Genomic DNA, 14,222 nt, shown 5'->3' with positions numbered 1-14,222 from the left:
GACTCAGCCTCCTCTTACTGAAATCACTTGGAGCCTGGTCAAGTACAGATAAAGGGCTGATTCCAGTGTTGGATCCCAGCTGAGGATTGCTGCATCCAAACTAGGTTAGGAACCTGCTGCTGGGAGCCCTGGCAGTGTGAGAGGACAAGGCAGCTTTGCCTTGAACTCTCTTCAGTCAAGTCAGCCTAGACCAGTTCAGTTCCTCTGCTTCCAGCTTGGAAAACTTGGTAAAGCTCTTCCAGCACCTGGATGTCTCTGCTCTGCCACTGCCCTCTTGACATACTATTTTTTCCCTAAGACTCTCTTTCCTTCCCAGAGTTAGCTGAAATAGCCATAAGGGGATGGCCTCTCAAAGCCTTTGGTGGCCAAGTACAGCAGCTCGATGTTAAACAATAACTGATACAAGATGGGCTGGTTATGAAAGGTCAAGTGGAGGCTCCAAAATCCGTTTGATCCAGCCCAGTAGGACTGTCCAGCAAAGAGAAGGTTTAGCTGTGGGATCTGATTCTCCTCTGCAGTCACAGCTCAGGATATGCTCTGTCAGAGTACACAGAACGGCACAAGAATTCAACTGGTGTCATCAACATCACAGAATGCCTGGGCTTACCGGCAAACCACGTTAAATTAATAATTGATTTTTTAAATTGCATTTGCAATAAACACTGCATGGAGATTTTTGGTCACTGATTCTTTATCAGCAAAACTCAAAATTTGGAATCACTCGTGTAAGTGGCTGGGAGCAGTGTGAAAAGCATTTGAAGCAGGGGAGGAGCCGGGGCTGCAGATTGACTGCGGCAGATGCCTGAGGCCAGGGAGCTGATAACAGCCCCAGCAGCCCAGCATTGCGGGGACAATCCAGGCACCTCCTGACCGGGGCTCAGCATCGGCCTGGAGAACCCCAGGGCACTGCTCAGAAATAGAAGCAGCACCATGATCAAATCTGCCCCTTCAGTCGAATCTCCCATTTTAGAGGGACACCAGAACGCCATCAGCACTGTGCACATAAACATCTCTGCTGTTCTCACAGCCTCTGGCACTCCAGGTTTTGGAGGCTATCCTAAAATATTTGGGGTGTGTGTGGTGTCACAGCCATCCAAATGCTGATTTTTAACAGCCACAGCATTGGCCTCAGTGCTGAACTGCCCCTGCCACCAAAGGAAATGACACCTGGAAGGTGGACATGGTGCAAAAAAGGCATCCCAAGCAGCTGGCACCCAGCAGGTTATGCCACAGGTTGTTTTAAAATACAGAACAGCACAAGGAGGTTTGCATTTCTTGCCATGTCACAGAATATGCTCTAAGGACATTTCATTGAGACACTTCCTCAGCACCTCAGCCTGTGCCACACGGGTTATGTCAGGTATGGCCTCTGGTGACTTCATCTGCACTTTTACCTTCCCATTCTCATGGGACACCAGTGCTGCTCCAGGCACTGAGTCCTGAAGGGCCCCCCTTCTACCGTGACAGTCGTGGCTATTTATTCCACAGGACTTCCTGAAAAACTGATTTCAATCTCTAGAGAAATAGAGGGATGATTGTGTAGCTGCAGTGCTTAGTTAGCAAAGGAAGTTCTTTTTGCCTGATTGTAAATGTGAATATCTGTGCAACAGTCATGAGCTAACTCATCACTCATATCTTATATACACTAAATAAGTAATTATTGGAAATCTCATCATCTAGTTTTAACAAATCAAAATGGACTAATTATCAGGAATCAGTCAGTACGATTGCTTCTCTTCAACCAGACTCATTTTGCCCTGGAAGACTGTATACAGCTAATTTAGCATAGACACTGGAGAAAATGAGTGACAATCAGCCAGCAACTGGAACAGTTCTCTACCCACAGCTCTGAGGAAAACAATGCAACAACATGGGTTGCAGAATGTGATTTGTTGTTTTATTTGCTCTTAAAATGATTTGGCTCTTCGTCCAACACTTCTAGGGACTGTGTTAGCAAAGATATATTGTTGGGAAAACAGATCACCTTCAGCTGGGAAGGCACTGGAGCTCCTCTGAGCACAGCTATTCAATACATTTGAACATTGGGATTTTTGGGGCAGACAGTGGGCCTGACATAAAATTGCATTTTCCTTGTGTGCAAGATATGCAAAGATTTTGTACTTGCACCTTGTTTTCTGTCTCCTTTTTTTTTTTTTTTTCTCTAGGAAGTACTGAGCCAGGAACAGATGTCAAGCTCCTCACTTTTGTTCTCTAACTGCAAGACTATCCTTTGCCTAAGTATCAAAGAGAAACTTGCAAAACAAGAATTACAAGTTTTATGAAGATACAACAAGCCAAACTAATTCTTGAGGCAAGTACACAAACTAAATGCTGTTGAAAGACTCTCTTACTATCTGCTGGGGGAGAATTTCCTCCATTATAATGAAACATAGCTAAAAATATCCTGTATTATAACACTGGAGCTGAATGTGAGGCAGTACACTTAGAGAGGATGATTAATTGATGTATCACCAGCAGTAACACTTCTTGAGTAAAGCATTTTCACTCAATCTTGCACCCTGGTTCCACTTCAACTAAGGGAAAGTCCAGGGGACGATTTGAAGTTCTTTTAGATAAAGAGTTTTGATTTGCTCAGGGCAATTTATCAGCTGTATCAGTCACAAAAAAAACTTTTTATGACAGTAAGTCTACAGGTAACACCAAGATTAAGCTTGGAGTTTCCTGGCCTCATGGATGGTTCCAGAAGCAAAACCAGCAAAACACAAGAAGTTGTTAGAAGTTTTACTACAAGAGTTTTGTTGGTCTGAAGTTCCTGAGTCCTATTACAAAGACTCAGAGAGAAGGCAGGTTTTATTACTTCAGAAAAAGTAAAGTTTTGATGAAAAAAAATGATACATGATTTTGTTTCTGCAGGCTTTCTGAGTGGCATTGATCTGTTGCTTTTTTTCATGCAGTGAAAAAAAATGATGATTTATAACTCTGAGCACTTCCTTACCTCCACACACTATTTTTCTTCCCTTTATCACCTGAAAACAGCAGAAATTGATTGAAACTAAAAGTGGGACTGCTTGTGAACAGGATTGTAATGTATCCAAGACAACCAAAGGCCATGAAAATTATGCTGGACTAGGACTATGACATAGAGATTTAAAAAGTAATTAATGGGAAGAAATGATATTACTGGGGAAAATGTTATTACGAGTTCAAAGCCCAATGGCAACTGAGAGGTTCATCCCCTTTTCACAGCTCGGGATGGTTTAGTTCTGTGGAAAATACAGCGTGTTATAAACCACACCACAGAGACACGCAAACACAGCACTCAAAACACAAATAAACCCAAGTCCATCTTAAATGAGCTGCGCTTAACAGGGAGGAAAAGACACACGTTGTTACTCACAGTCTAATTAAAGTAACTTAACAGTGCTATAATATTAGATTTACAGCTTGAGGAAAGGTCAATCCGAAGTGTCTCCACGATCTGCCTAACGCGTTTCATTCCTGAGCCCGGGGGCCCGGTGGGGCTTTCTTGCACCTGATGAACACCAAGGGAAAGACATTTTAACAAAAGGATGGCAACTAATCGTGGGTGTCGCTGGTGTGTTGTACTTGCTGCACGATCCACGTAGGAGTGCAGTTCGGGGCAGTAAGTGACCACTGATTCATTTACAAACTTGCCATCCTCAGAACGCTTAAGTAAGGGGTAACATTCCTTCCGAGGAATAACGCACATTGCCCAAGAGCAAATTCTGATCAGCAACTCCAAGAACTTTTTTAGCCCCCAGCGTGTCGACTGTCGAGCGTGGAAGCGCCGCGATCGCTGAGCGGAGCCCTCCCGGCCGAGGCACCCCGCAGCCCTCACGGCCCCGCGTCCTCCATTTGCTGCGCCGCGGCGGCGCCCGCGCCCCGCCAAGATGGCGGCGGCGCCTGAGGGCGGGATGCGGCCCTTGCCCCTGCCCTCCGCCCCATCCCGGCCCCCGAGCCCCACCACGGGCTGTCCCTGGCGGTATGCGGGCGGTGCGGGGAGAGGGAGGGAGGCTGCGAGGGAACGCGGCAGCGGCGAGCCCCGGGCAGGTCTCGCTGGGGCGTGCGGGGTTTCTCCCGCAGGCTTTGGGCTGCCCGGCTCCGCACGGGAATGTGTGCGGGACAGAGGAGCGGGGCAGAGCAGGTACAACATGGAGTCACCGCGCGGAGTCGACTAGGCCAGGCCAGGCCGGGCCGACCAGCGACAGGCGAGGAGTGAGGCGGACAAGGGCTCCGACTCTCCCGCCAGCCGTTCGGGTGCGTGCGGAACCGCGCCGCCGCTGCCGGGATGCGGTGTGCCCGGGCTCCACTGTGCGCGGCGCGGGCAGCAGCGGGCGGTGAGTCACGGGGAAACAGCGCGCACTCAGCGCCGCCATGGCCACCCCGCCCGCCCCCGGGCAGCGCGCGGGAGGCGCGCCCCGCCCACCCTGCGGCCGCCGCTCCCATTGGCCAGCGCGCCGAGCCGCTCCGCGCCCATTGGCCGAGGCGGGTCCGGCGAGCCGTGCGCACAGCGGCGGGGCGGGCCGAGCCGTCGGGCCGTGTGCACACCGCGTGTGGCGCAGGCAGCGGGACCGGCGGCGCCGAGCGAGCGAGCGGAGCTGAGTCGTGCGGGGGCAGCGGCCGCGGGGAACCGGACCGCAGGTACTGCCAGGAGGCCGCGAGGGAACTACAGGGGAGCGGCCGGGAGCCCTGGGGGGCCCCGAGGCGGCAGCGAGGGCGCTGCGCGGGACGGTGATGGCGCTGGCGCACTCCGGCCTAGCGCGCGGGAAAGTGCGGCCGGGGGGCGCGGGCGCCATTCCCGACCCTGCGGCGCGCCGGGGCGGCCGTGCAGGCCGCTGGAGCCGTGAGGGCCGCGGGCCTGGAGAGGGCGGCGGGCGGCGGCGGGTGAGTCAGGTCTAGGTTCCGGGAGCGCCCAGGGAGCCTGCGCCGCCCGGGGGAGGGAGGCCGGGGCGCTGGGCGCGGGGGGAGCCGCTCCGCCGCGCCCGGGCGCGGCCCGGAGGGGCCTCACACGCGCTCTCGTGGCCGCGGGCGGTGGGTGGTGGGCGGCGGGGCCTGGGCAGCGCTGCACGTGGCCGCCTGGGCACGGGGAGGGGGAGCCCGGCCGGCCCGCCGTGAGCCAGCGAGTTTGGGGTAAAGGATGTCCTGTGAGCCTGGAGGCTGCGGGGAACGCGCTGGACTTTAATCCTTTCTTCACTAAATTGTTATTTTTCTTTTTTTTATAAATTAAATTGTTGGTCCCCGCTGAACTCCGGTCGGCGGGGCCGCGGCCCGCTCACCACGTGGTTCCCCACGTGTGGGGCGCTGCCGGAGACCAGAGGGTCGAGGTGTCGCAACTGTTCGCTCCGACCGCAGGCACGGATGGAGGCCTGCTCCAAATCCAAATGTGACCTATAAATGGATAGGAAAAACAGCCTGTGCCATCTGCAGATCGCGGGCTCTGGGGCGGCCTTTTATTTGAGTTCCTGTCGGGTGTAGTTCTCATGTAACCGCTGTTAGTCATTTAGCAGCCAGCATTGTCACAGCGGATTATTAAAGCTAATAGTGAGTTCTGATTTCCTGTGTGCGCTCCGTGTGATCCCATTGCCACGCAGCTTTGGGATTGCCTAGTCCGTGTTTCTGCTTTTGGGCGGACTTGCCTAGAGAAGCAGTCCTGCATCCGTCCTTAGAGTAAAGAGGTTAAATAAGTTCACTATTTGTGTGATTTGTAGCAGTCCTGAGAATTACAGGTTTAACCTGACATTTAAACTAACTTTCCTAATGTCTGGGCTGAATGCTATGTTTAAAGCATCACATGTTGCTTGTGGCTTTTACTTTTAATTTAAAATTTCGTACAGATACACATTCAAGATATAAGGGGAAGGTGGTCAAATGTGCATATTTGTTCAGTAGGGTTTATCCCTTTCCATGTTGAGTAGTATGGCTAGGCAGCAAATGCTACTGAGTCACTCCTTGATGAACTTTTGTTCTCTTTCTTGTTTGTGTCAACAGAGATATCCGATAATTACTTGTCGAAGTGGAGTCATGATGTCCTTTTGTCCTGGTTTCTGTCCCCTCCTGAGTATTAGTTAACGTTCAGCACTCCTGGGTCAGCTTGGCTGTGAAATGTATTGGGGGATCCCAAATGGAGCATAGGGATTGCCTTTTCACTTTGGCAGGTTTCCTTGAATTTTCAAACTTGTTTCCTTCAGAATCGGGATGTTGTTACCTGCTGGTCAGAATCCTTATTTTTTTATCATGTTCTAGTGAGTACAGGAAAGGGAGGCAGGAACATGATTAGCTCTGCTGTAGCAGGTTTTCAGGTTAAGTGTGGAAATTATCTCCTAAATATTAAGTGGCTATGGTGATAAAAGGTATCCTGCGTTCAAGTATTCTTACATCTCACAGATGGTGTTTCTTGTAAGATGAGTAATGCTTTAACTTCTCTTTTGAAACTAAATGCTAGATTGTGATTAGTTTTTCTGCCTCTTCAGTGCCGCAGAGGACAGCAGAGCTGTACTTCCTGTCACGCTGGGGGTTTCATCATGCTCGGCTTGTCCAGTTCAGGTGTGGTGCTGGGGGTTGGTCACAGCGGCCTGGGAGGGTCCTGCTGGTTTCCCAAGGCGTGCCTCTGGTGGAGCTCCTTGCTGAAGGGAAGCCTTGCTGGCTCCAGCAGAGGGTTTATTTGCTCTGTCCTTGGGTTGAAGGAGTGAAGTCCTGCTGATAACGCCTGCAAGTGCTGTTTGTAGGTCAGTAGAAGCACTGAAGCAGAGTGAAGAGACTTGCCCCTCTTCTGTTGGGCTGTTGGATCCTAAGGATCTGCTGGTATCCAGAAGAATCCTGAGTAATCTCATAGGTGAAGTTCAGCTTCCTTTTTACTGTGTGGAGCCCAAGTTACTTGTATTTTAATTTGTTAAAACAGCTGCTAGTTTGAATGGCATCTAGGCCAAAAGCCATATAAAATCAGGAGTGTTATAGTGGAGTTTTGTGGCAGTTTTTTATATCATCATGTCTAAAAGGGCTACCAAAACATGTGAATATTGCTGAATCTTATGCATGAAGGCTGGACATTAATAGCATCTCTCTTGTTCTAAGAGTCTTGAATATATTTGAACTGCAAAGCCACAGAAAGTTGCAGTCTTCCCCTTCAGAGTATGAGACAGGAAACTTCTTGTGTCAGAGGTGTCTCCTATAACAGGGAAAGTCACCAAGAAACTCCCACTTTGAAGTTTGGTGCTCAAATTGCACTTAGAAACTTCAGATGTGACCTAGGAAAGTGCTGTGGTGGCACAGGGATCTTTGTTATCAGTCCCTGCTGTTTGGCAGTGTGGCTATCACACAGAACAAGATCTAAAATTCATTCTTAAAGATGTTTCAGCTTCCAGCTGCATTTACAGCGATCTGTAGGAGCAGTTTAGGTAAATGGCTGCCTTCTCCAGAAAGGTAAGGTTTGAGGTGAAAAAGCACAACTAGGCTTGAGTTTCTGGACAAGTTTTGGGAGCTAATCCAGGAGGCAGTGCTTTGCTATATCATGCAGAATTGACCTGTCTCAGAAATGCTGGATGAGGCCATAGTTGTAATTTGTCTTCCATTACTACTTTTCCTGCCCTGATGAGGTAAAAATCTGGTTCTGGTATGTAGGGAGGGAGGGGACGATGACACATGGACAGACAGGACAGGCTGCTTTGTGTAACACATCTGAGCTGCTGAAAGCAGTGATAGCTGTGACTGAAAACTTTCCAAGAAGACTTAGGTAGCTTTCTTGCAGAAGACTTACTTAAGGTGGCCTTGATAGATAAAAGGAATTGCTGGAAACTTGCCTGTGATGACAAAATGGAGGGGTATTGACTAACAGAGAAGTGTTTGAACTTGGGTGGTTTTTACTGTGCTCATTTTTTTCTCTTGGAAGTAACTGAAAACTGTAATGGTGTCCAGAGTGCTTGGAGGCTTTCCATTTAAGGACTTGTCTTCTGAACCAGCCTTTTCTGGATGTTGGTCCTTGAAGGTGGCTGTTGGCTTTCTCTGAAAACTGAATCCTTACAGTTCACTCTGCTGGCAAATTCTGTTCTGTATTAGGATGCAGGCAAATAAAAGTGTCAACTGCAGCCACCTCATGCTGGTGAACCCTTTACAGTTCCAGATCCTTTACAGGGAGGATGCAGAAGTTTAACATGGAAATATTGGTGAAGAGGAAGAGAAGCTTCAGGCAAAGTGTGTTTGGATATGTTTAAGGTATCTAAGGATGGAGCAGTGTGCTTTGTAATCACGTTTGTATGGCAGCTGTAACCCCCCACTGCTGGTGAGCTCAATAGGGGAACAGGGGCCTCTGAAGATGGAGGCTTTTAAATAAATCTCAGTCTAGAAGGATCCTAGCACAGAGACTGGCGTTTGACTTTAGATTTCTGCTTTAGTTTGTGTAATCTTTACCAATTTGCTGTATAGCTGAGGAAGAGAAACTTGAGGTTTTCCTTTTGAAGGGGCAGTTAAAAAAGGAAAAAAACTCTGAATCAGATTTGAAACTTCTCTATTGACATTCTTCTGGGGCAGTGAGGAGTGAGTCCCTCATGCAGCTCTTGACCCAGACTGGCAGAAGGACAGACTAGCTGTAGGGTGCCATTAATCTTGGTATACAAGCTCCCCCCTGTGTTTCTGAAGCATATATATTTATTTAAAATCCAGAGACCCCATCTTGCAAATAAAAAGCATCGTGCACTCTGGTGCCTGAGCCCAGCTCCTGCAGTTGGCTGTGCCTGTGTTTTTCCCGTTCTGCAGTGTCAAGACGGTTGCTATGAAAACAGGCATAAACAATGGCACAGTGAGTGCCAGCTGCTGCCAGCAGAGCGGGCCCTGCTCAGCCCTGGTGTCCTCAGAAGACGTGTGAAATCTTCAACACTGAAATGAGGCTCTGTCAGAGAAGACTGAGTTATGTGTGAAATCAAGTGAATCTCTTTAAGTGCTCCAACCACCAGTTGGTTTAGTTTTGTTTAGGTGTGTCTAAGGTCTTGTTGCAGCTGTTCAGTCCAGAACTTCATTTTGAGGACAAAAACCATCATCTGGTCCAGCTGGAAGCTAGATGTGGGATTACAGAGATGACGTGCTAGAGTATGTAACTCCTGTATTTTAAATTCTCAGCCATCTACTGTGGTTGGAATAAACACTTCTGTGCAGGAGAGAGAAGAACTGTTTTGAGGGAGGAGTGGATAAAAGGCCACAGTAAATTTGTGAAACATTGAAGCATTTACTTATGAAATAGCTAAATAACAATTCATGTTTAGATGCACGTTCTGTATTTAAGAGCTAAATGTCAGGATGCTAATTCTGGTTCCTTCTGGAGGTCATGTGTTCTAATGCTCCTGTAGTGGCTTTCTTCAGGACTCAACTTCTGGGATGTTCCTGTAATCTGGGTTGCTGGAGGTTTGGGAGGAGGGAATCACTCTGTGGCATGAATAAACTGCAGGAGGATTACCTTGAAGGGGGATCAGGTAAACTGCTAAACATTCCAGATATTGATTCTACTTCTCTTGGGTGAAGAATAAAGAATTTGGAGAGAGTATATGAGGTATTTAAACTTCAGAAGACTTCATCAAAACAAAGCTTGACATGCATATTTTTAGACCAGTGTGCTTTAAACTTGTCTTCAAGCACACTTCTAAAGACCCCCAGTTTAAATGTGTAACTTCCTTGTTCTTTTCTCTCTGGCTCTGGAGTGTTGTGTGAGTGTGCTGCAGCTCAGGGGAGGTGTGGCAGTGTGAGCACAGTGTGGAACCTGCCCCGTGCACCATGGGCTGTGCAGCCTGGCTCTGCTCATGAAGTGCTGACCTCCGTTCCCAGTATGGGCAAAGCAGGGATTGTGCTGTTGGACAGACTGATGCTTCCAGGGCATTCTAAAGATGTCATTTCCAGTTAGCCTTCTATGTCGTTGGCAAGTGTTTGTTTTCTTAACATACTCAAACATTTTCTTTCTTGTATATCTGGAGTGGAATATGCATCCTGAGCTGTAGGTTAATTAAAAGGTGTAGTTTTGCTTTTCAGAGTTAAACTGCTGTTCAGGTCATGAAAGACCTAAAATCTTCAAATATTAAGCTAAAGGGCTTTTGAATATTTTAGGTTTAATACATACAACCTGTTTTTACACTTGACATCTAGTTAATAGAGGTAGTAGCTGCCAGGCAGATCATTCAAGAGAAAGTGTACCAACTACCAGTAGGAAATAACTTGTAGAGATTAAGTAACTGGCTTTTGAGTTTAACTCTCTGCAGTAAGGAAAAACACACTTTACTGAAAGGGAAAATGACATTAAAGCTGCAATTACAGTAGTTAAAGGGATTTCCTTCTCTTTTTCCATCTCCCTGAACATTTGGTAAATCCTTGAGGAAAAAAGTGGCAGCAATATAATTAAAGTAGCACACTGCTGTTCAAAGCAAAGTGGAGGCCAACTTTTATCCTCTGCAGTGGTTTGTGTGGTCAGATCAGATACTGTACTGTAAAGTTTTGACTTAGCTGTATGGTTTCTATTGCCTTTGCTGAGAGGCTGAGAAACTGAATCTCTCATTTTAATGTAGCCTTTGGCTAGGGGAGCAGAAGGTGCTCAAAAATGTCTTTCTTGTTCAGACAGGTGATCTGCAGCCATGAGCAGCAACGAGTGCTTCAAGTGTGGCCGCACTGGCCACTGGGCCCGGGAGTGCCCCACTGGGATGGGCCGTGGCCGTGGGATGAGGAGCCGTGGCAGAGGTGAGTGGTGGCTGTGCTGTTCTGTTTGTTTGGACAGCAGATCTCCAGCTGTCTGCTGTGTGTAGTGAGTAACACAGGCTCTGGTAGAGTGAGGAAGTTGAGACTCAAATTGGTGACAAGAACCAGGAAAATTCACCTCTACCTAAGAGTTTAGCCAGGGACTCTTGAGAATAAAGCTAACTTGTCAATTCAGTTTGTGATTGATTCTTAAAAGCATTCTGAACTTAATACTTAAGCCAATTTTTTTTCTCTAACCTATTTCAAGCAGGCTTCCAGTTCATGTCTTCATCTCTGCCGGATATCTGTTACCGCTGCGGTGAGTCTGGCCATCTTGCCAAGGACTGTGACCTTCAGGAGGATGGTAAGTATCACTAAAGATCCCATCTCTTCAGTGCCACAGGCTCTCTGTGCCTGAAGAGAAGGGTGCAGGGATTCCCTGGGACGAGCAGTGCACATGCCCTGTTGACAGCACGCTGCCCCTCACACTACCAAGGTTTTATAGTCTTGTGTGGTATGTTTTTCTTATTGTGGAAGCCTGCTATAACTGCGGCAGAGGTGGCCACATTGCGAAGGACTGCAAGGAGCCCAAGAGGGAGCGGGAGCAGTGCTGCTACAACTGCGGCAAGCCCGGCCACCTGGCCCGCGACTGCGACCACGCAGACGAGCAGAAGTGCTATTCTTGTGGAGAGTTCGGGCACATTCAAAAAGACTGCACCAAAGTGAAATGCTATAGGTAAGGACTGGCAGGAGGCAGCTGGGAGATGGAGGTGCACCTTGTGCTGGGTGCATGCTGTGCCTGGTTTTGTTAGGAAATTCAGGTTGTTTGAACAGTTACCGCTGTTGTTCACAACTAAGGCTTAAACACTGATTAGCAAGGTGGAGTACCAATTCCTTGGTGTATCTCTGGATGGCCACCCAAAGCAGGTACATGTTCAGTCCTTTGAGCTGTACAGGAAGGGTCATGTCCTTTTGCAGAAGGTACTTGGCTGTAGCATACACTTGGGTACCTTGTTTCTTCTGCCAGAGCTAACAAGCCCCGGCTGTACAGCCCAGTTCCTGCAGGAGCACACTGAAGATGGTTTGGTTATGGGAACAGTGAATAGCAGTGGGTGTTAAATCAGTTTGAAATGCCATCTTCAGAGTGTTGTATGGTTTTCAAATGCAGGCATATACCAGAAACAGCACATTTCTGAGTGCAGTATTTTTCACCCCCACCAACATTCCCTTCTGTGGAGGAAGGAGAGAGAACATGGTGTGTTTGAGTTAAAACTAATTATTTGCAAAACAGAGCTAAACTACAGGCATAAGCATTGGGAATAGGCAAAACTCAAGACACCTGCAAGCACACAAAGATGACATACAGTGATTCTGGCATATCCAGTGCTTTGTGTGAGTTGATCATTTGGGAGCAGTTCATGGCTCTGCTGAAGACAAACTTGCTTCATGTCAGAGAATTCTGGAACAGAAGCCTTGAATGCAGAACTAGGCTTGCACGGAACTGAAGCAGGAGTGTCCTGGACAGAGCAGAATTGCTGCTGTGAGTGTTGTGGCTGTTCTGACAGGAGCCTTGTTTTTGCAGGTGTGGTGAAACTGGCCATGTAGCCATCAACTGCAGCAAGACCAGCGAAGTCAACTGCTACCGCTGCGGCGAGTCAGGGCACCTTGCACGGGAATGCACAATTGAAGCTACAGCCTAATTATTTTCCTTTGTCGCCCCTCCTTTTTCTGATTGATGGTTGTATTATTTTTCTCTGAATCCTCTTCACTGGCCAAAGGTTGGCAGATAGAGGCTACTCCCAGGCCAGTGAGCTTTACTTGCCGTGTTAAAGGAGGAAAGGGGTGGAAAAATCAACTTTCTGCATTTAACTACAAAAATGTTTATGTTTAGTTTGGTAGAGGTGTTATGTATAATGCTTTGTTAAAGAACCCCCTTTCCGTGCCACTGGTGAATAGGGATTGATGAGTGGGAAGAGTTGAGTCAGACCAGCAAAAACCCTCTCTGGGTTACAGGGAAGTGATCCTATGCAGGAGGAAAGAAATTCTGGAAGTGTCTAAACTTCCTCATAACTTTTATTTTATTACAATGGCCTTGGATTGTCTGACCTCAGTAGCTGTTAACACCAAGTGATATCTGCATCAGGCCCTACCTAGAGCATATAGCTGAGTGGGAGTAAACAAACAAGATGCACATGCCTGTTAATGGCCATGAGAGAGAGAGAAATCTGAAATAAATCTAAAAGTAACAGTAATTCAATCAGTGAATGTTAATGTTGGAGAAACAGAACGCAATGGGAAACTTTTGAATAAATATCTCAAAGTCAATCTGAAACCCAGACATCAGTGCTCATAGCATAAACAATTTGGAGCTATTCAGGAGTTGCAAATAAATGCATTTTCACAGAAATCAAGATGTTATTTTTGTATACTATATCACTTAGACAACTGAGTTTCATTTGCTTGTAATCGGTTTTTAAAGTAAGATGGTAAGAGCAATTGAAGTCCTAGAACATAGAAAATGTAATTTTAAACTATCAATAAAGCTGGAGGAGGAAGGGGAGTTTGGCTAAAGTTCCTTTTGTTTATTTTTGGTTTTCCTGTACACAGTGCAAAACAACACATTAAAAGGGGTATGTGGAGGTTCAGCTTGGCCTTTTCTTTTGTACTGTCTGCACATGTTCATGGGAGTGGGGTCTGGATGTGGGGCTGATTACATCTGTGCTGGTGCAGTTCAAGCATTCTGTGGAAAAACCATTGAGGGGGAGGTTGCTGGAGGCTCGGGGAGTTCCAAACTCTGAGTAGGTCAGTTCTGTCCAGCAGTATTTGAACTGATCTGCAATTAGGGGCAGGGATGCTCAGCTAGGCTTGGCTTATGTTTGAGTTGTCACTAAAGGTTCTCCTTTCCAGTCCCATGGGCTGTGTGTGCTGTGGCAGTGAGAAACTTGCTGTGGTGTCTGTCCCTGCAGCTGCAGTGGCACTTGTGTCTGTGATCGCTGTCAGGGTTACAGTGCTGTTAATTTTGGAAGGGAGGGGGAAATGTGTGGGTTCTCCTGGGGCAGTGCAGATACACAGCACATGGTTCAGCCTGCTAGGCAGAGTTTGGACCTCTCTGCAGAGACCTGTAAGTCTTTGGGACTTAAATGACAGCTAGAAATGGTGTTTTCCTCTAAAATTCTATATTTTTCTACAAAGAAAAGATTTAAAAGCTGAGGAAACCAGGCTGTAAGTTCCAGAAGGAGAAAATTCAAAAGGAGATGTCTCTTCCTTGGTCGTCTTTCTTTGAGAACATCGGTGCAGTTTTCCCCAAGTGAACAGGAGCAAGTGGTGATTTCATACATTGTGGGAGAGGGGAAAAACCAATTCTCTGCATGGTTCACGTTGATCTTTATCACTAATACTGAGGCATCTCGTGTTACGGCAAATGACTCATGAAGGGGTTACAGAGAAGAACTCTAGAACAGTTCATCGCGAGCTGGGTGACGGGACAGGGCAAATTTATCTCCCCCGTTCGAAGGAGGCGCTTGGGGCGGTGTGGG

The 14,222-nt window shown here is 47.6% G+C and overlaps 1 protein-coding gene and 1 long non-coding RNA gene across 7 annotated transcripts; one reads left to right on the top strand and one right to left on the bottom strand.

Moving 5' to 3' along the window:
* Window positions 1-3,292: 3,292 nt before the first annotated feature.
* LOC306807671 lies at window positions 3,293-3,674 on the bottom strand. Its single transcript, XR_013775775.1, has 2 exons — window positions 3,614-3,674; window positions 3,293-3,493 (listed from the first exon to the last, which is right to left on the bottom strand). It is a non-coding gene; the product is annotated as an uncharacterized lncRNA (long non-coding RNA).
* Window positions 3,675-4,465: 791 nt separating this feature from the next.
* On the top strand, window positions 4,466-13,331 carry CNBP (CCHC-type zinc finger nucleic acid binding protein). Of its 6 annotated transcripts, none has more exons than XM_079316640.1 (5): window positions 4,466-4,623; window positions 10,570-10,689; window positions 10,958-11,050; window positions 11,224-11,422; window positions 12,269-13,331. In XM_079316640.1, the coding sequence occupies exons 2-5, from the start codon at window positions 10,587-10,589 to the stop codon at window positions 12,384-12,386; spliced, it is 513 nt and encodes a 170-aa protein (XP_079172766.1). In that variant the 5' UTR covers window positions 4,466-4,623; window positions 10,570-10,586; the 3' UTR covers window positions 12,387-13,331. The 6 variants fall into 6 exon arrangements, with proteins under 6 accessions (XP_079172766.1, XP_079172763.1, XP_079172764.1 ...); XM_079316637.1 differs by having other exon boundaries at window positions 11,221-11,422; XM_079316638.1 differs by having other exon boundaries at window positions 10,955-11,050.
* Window positions 13,332-14,222: the final 891 nt, after the last annotated feature.

The sequence above is a fragment of the Erithacus rubecula genome (genome assembly GCF_903797595.1).
Source record: "Erithacus rubecula genome assembly, chromosome: 13".
Classification (NCBI taxonomy): domain Eukaryota; kingdom Metazoa; phylum Chordata; class Aves; order Passeriformes; family Muscicapidae; genus Erithacus; species Erithacus rubecula.
The sequence above is the reverse complement of the archived record's forward strand: the minus strand, read 5'-3'. Positions and strand labels throughout refer to the sequence as shown.

Excerpts from the sequence above, each read along its gene's own strand:
- CNBP (XM_079316635.1), top strand. The coding sequence starts at position 10,587 with ATGAGCAGCAACGAGTGCTTCAAGTGTGGCCGCACTGGCCACTGGGCC. Across the intron at positions 10,690-10,954 it reads GATGAGGAGCCGTGGCAGAG|CAGGCTTCCAGTTCATGTCT; the intron begins GTGAGTGGTGGC and ends ACCTATTTCAAG. Across the intron at positions 11,423-12,268 it reads ACCAAAGTGAAATGCTATAG|GTGTGGTGAAACTGGCCATG; the intron begins GTAAGGACTGGC and ends TTGTTTTTGCAG.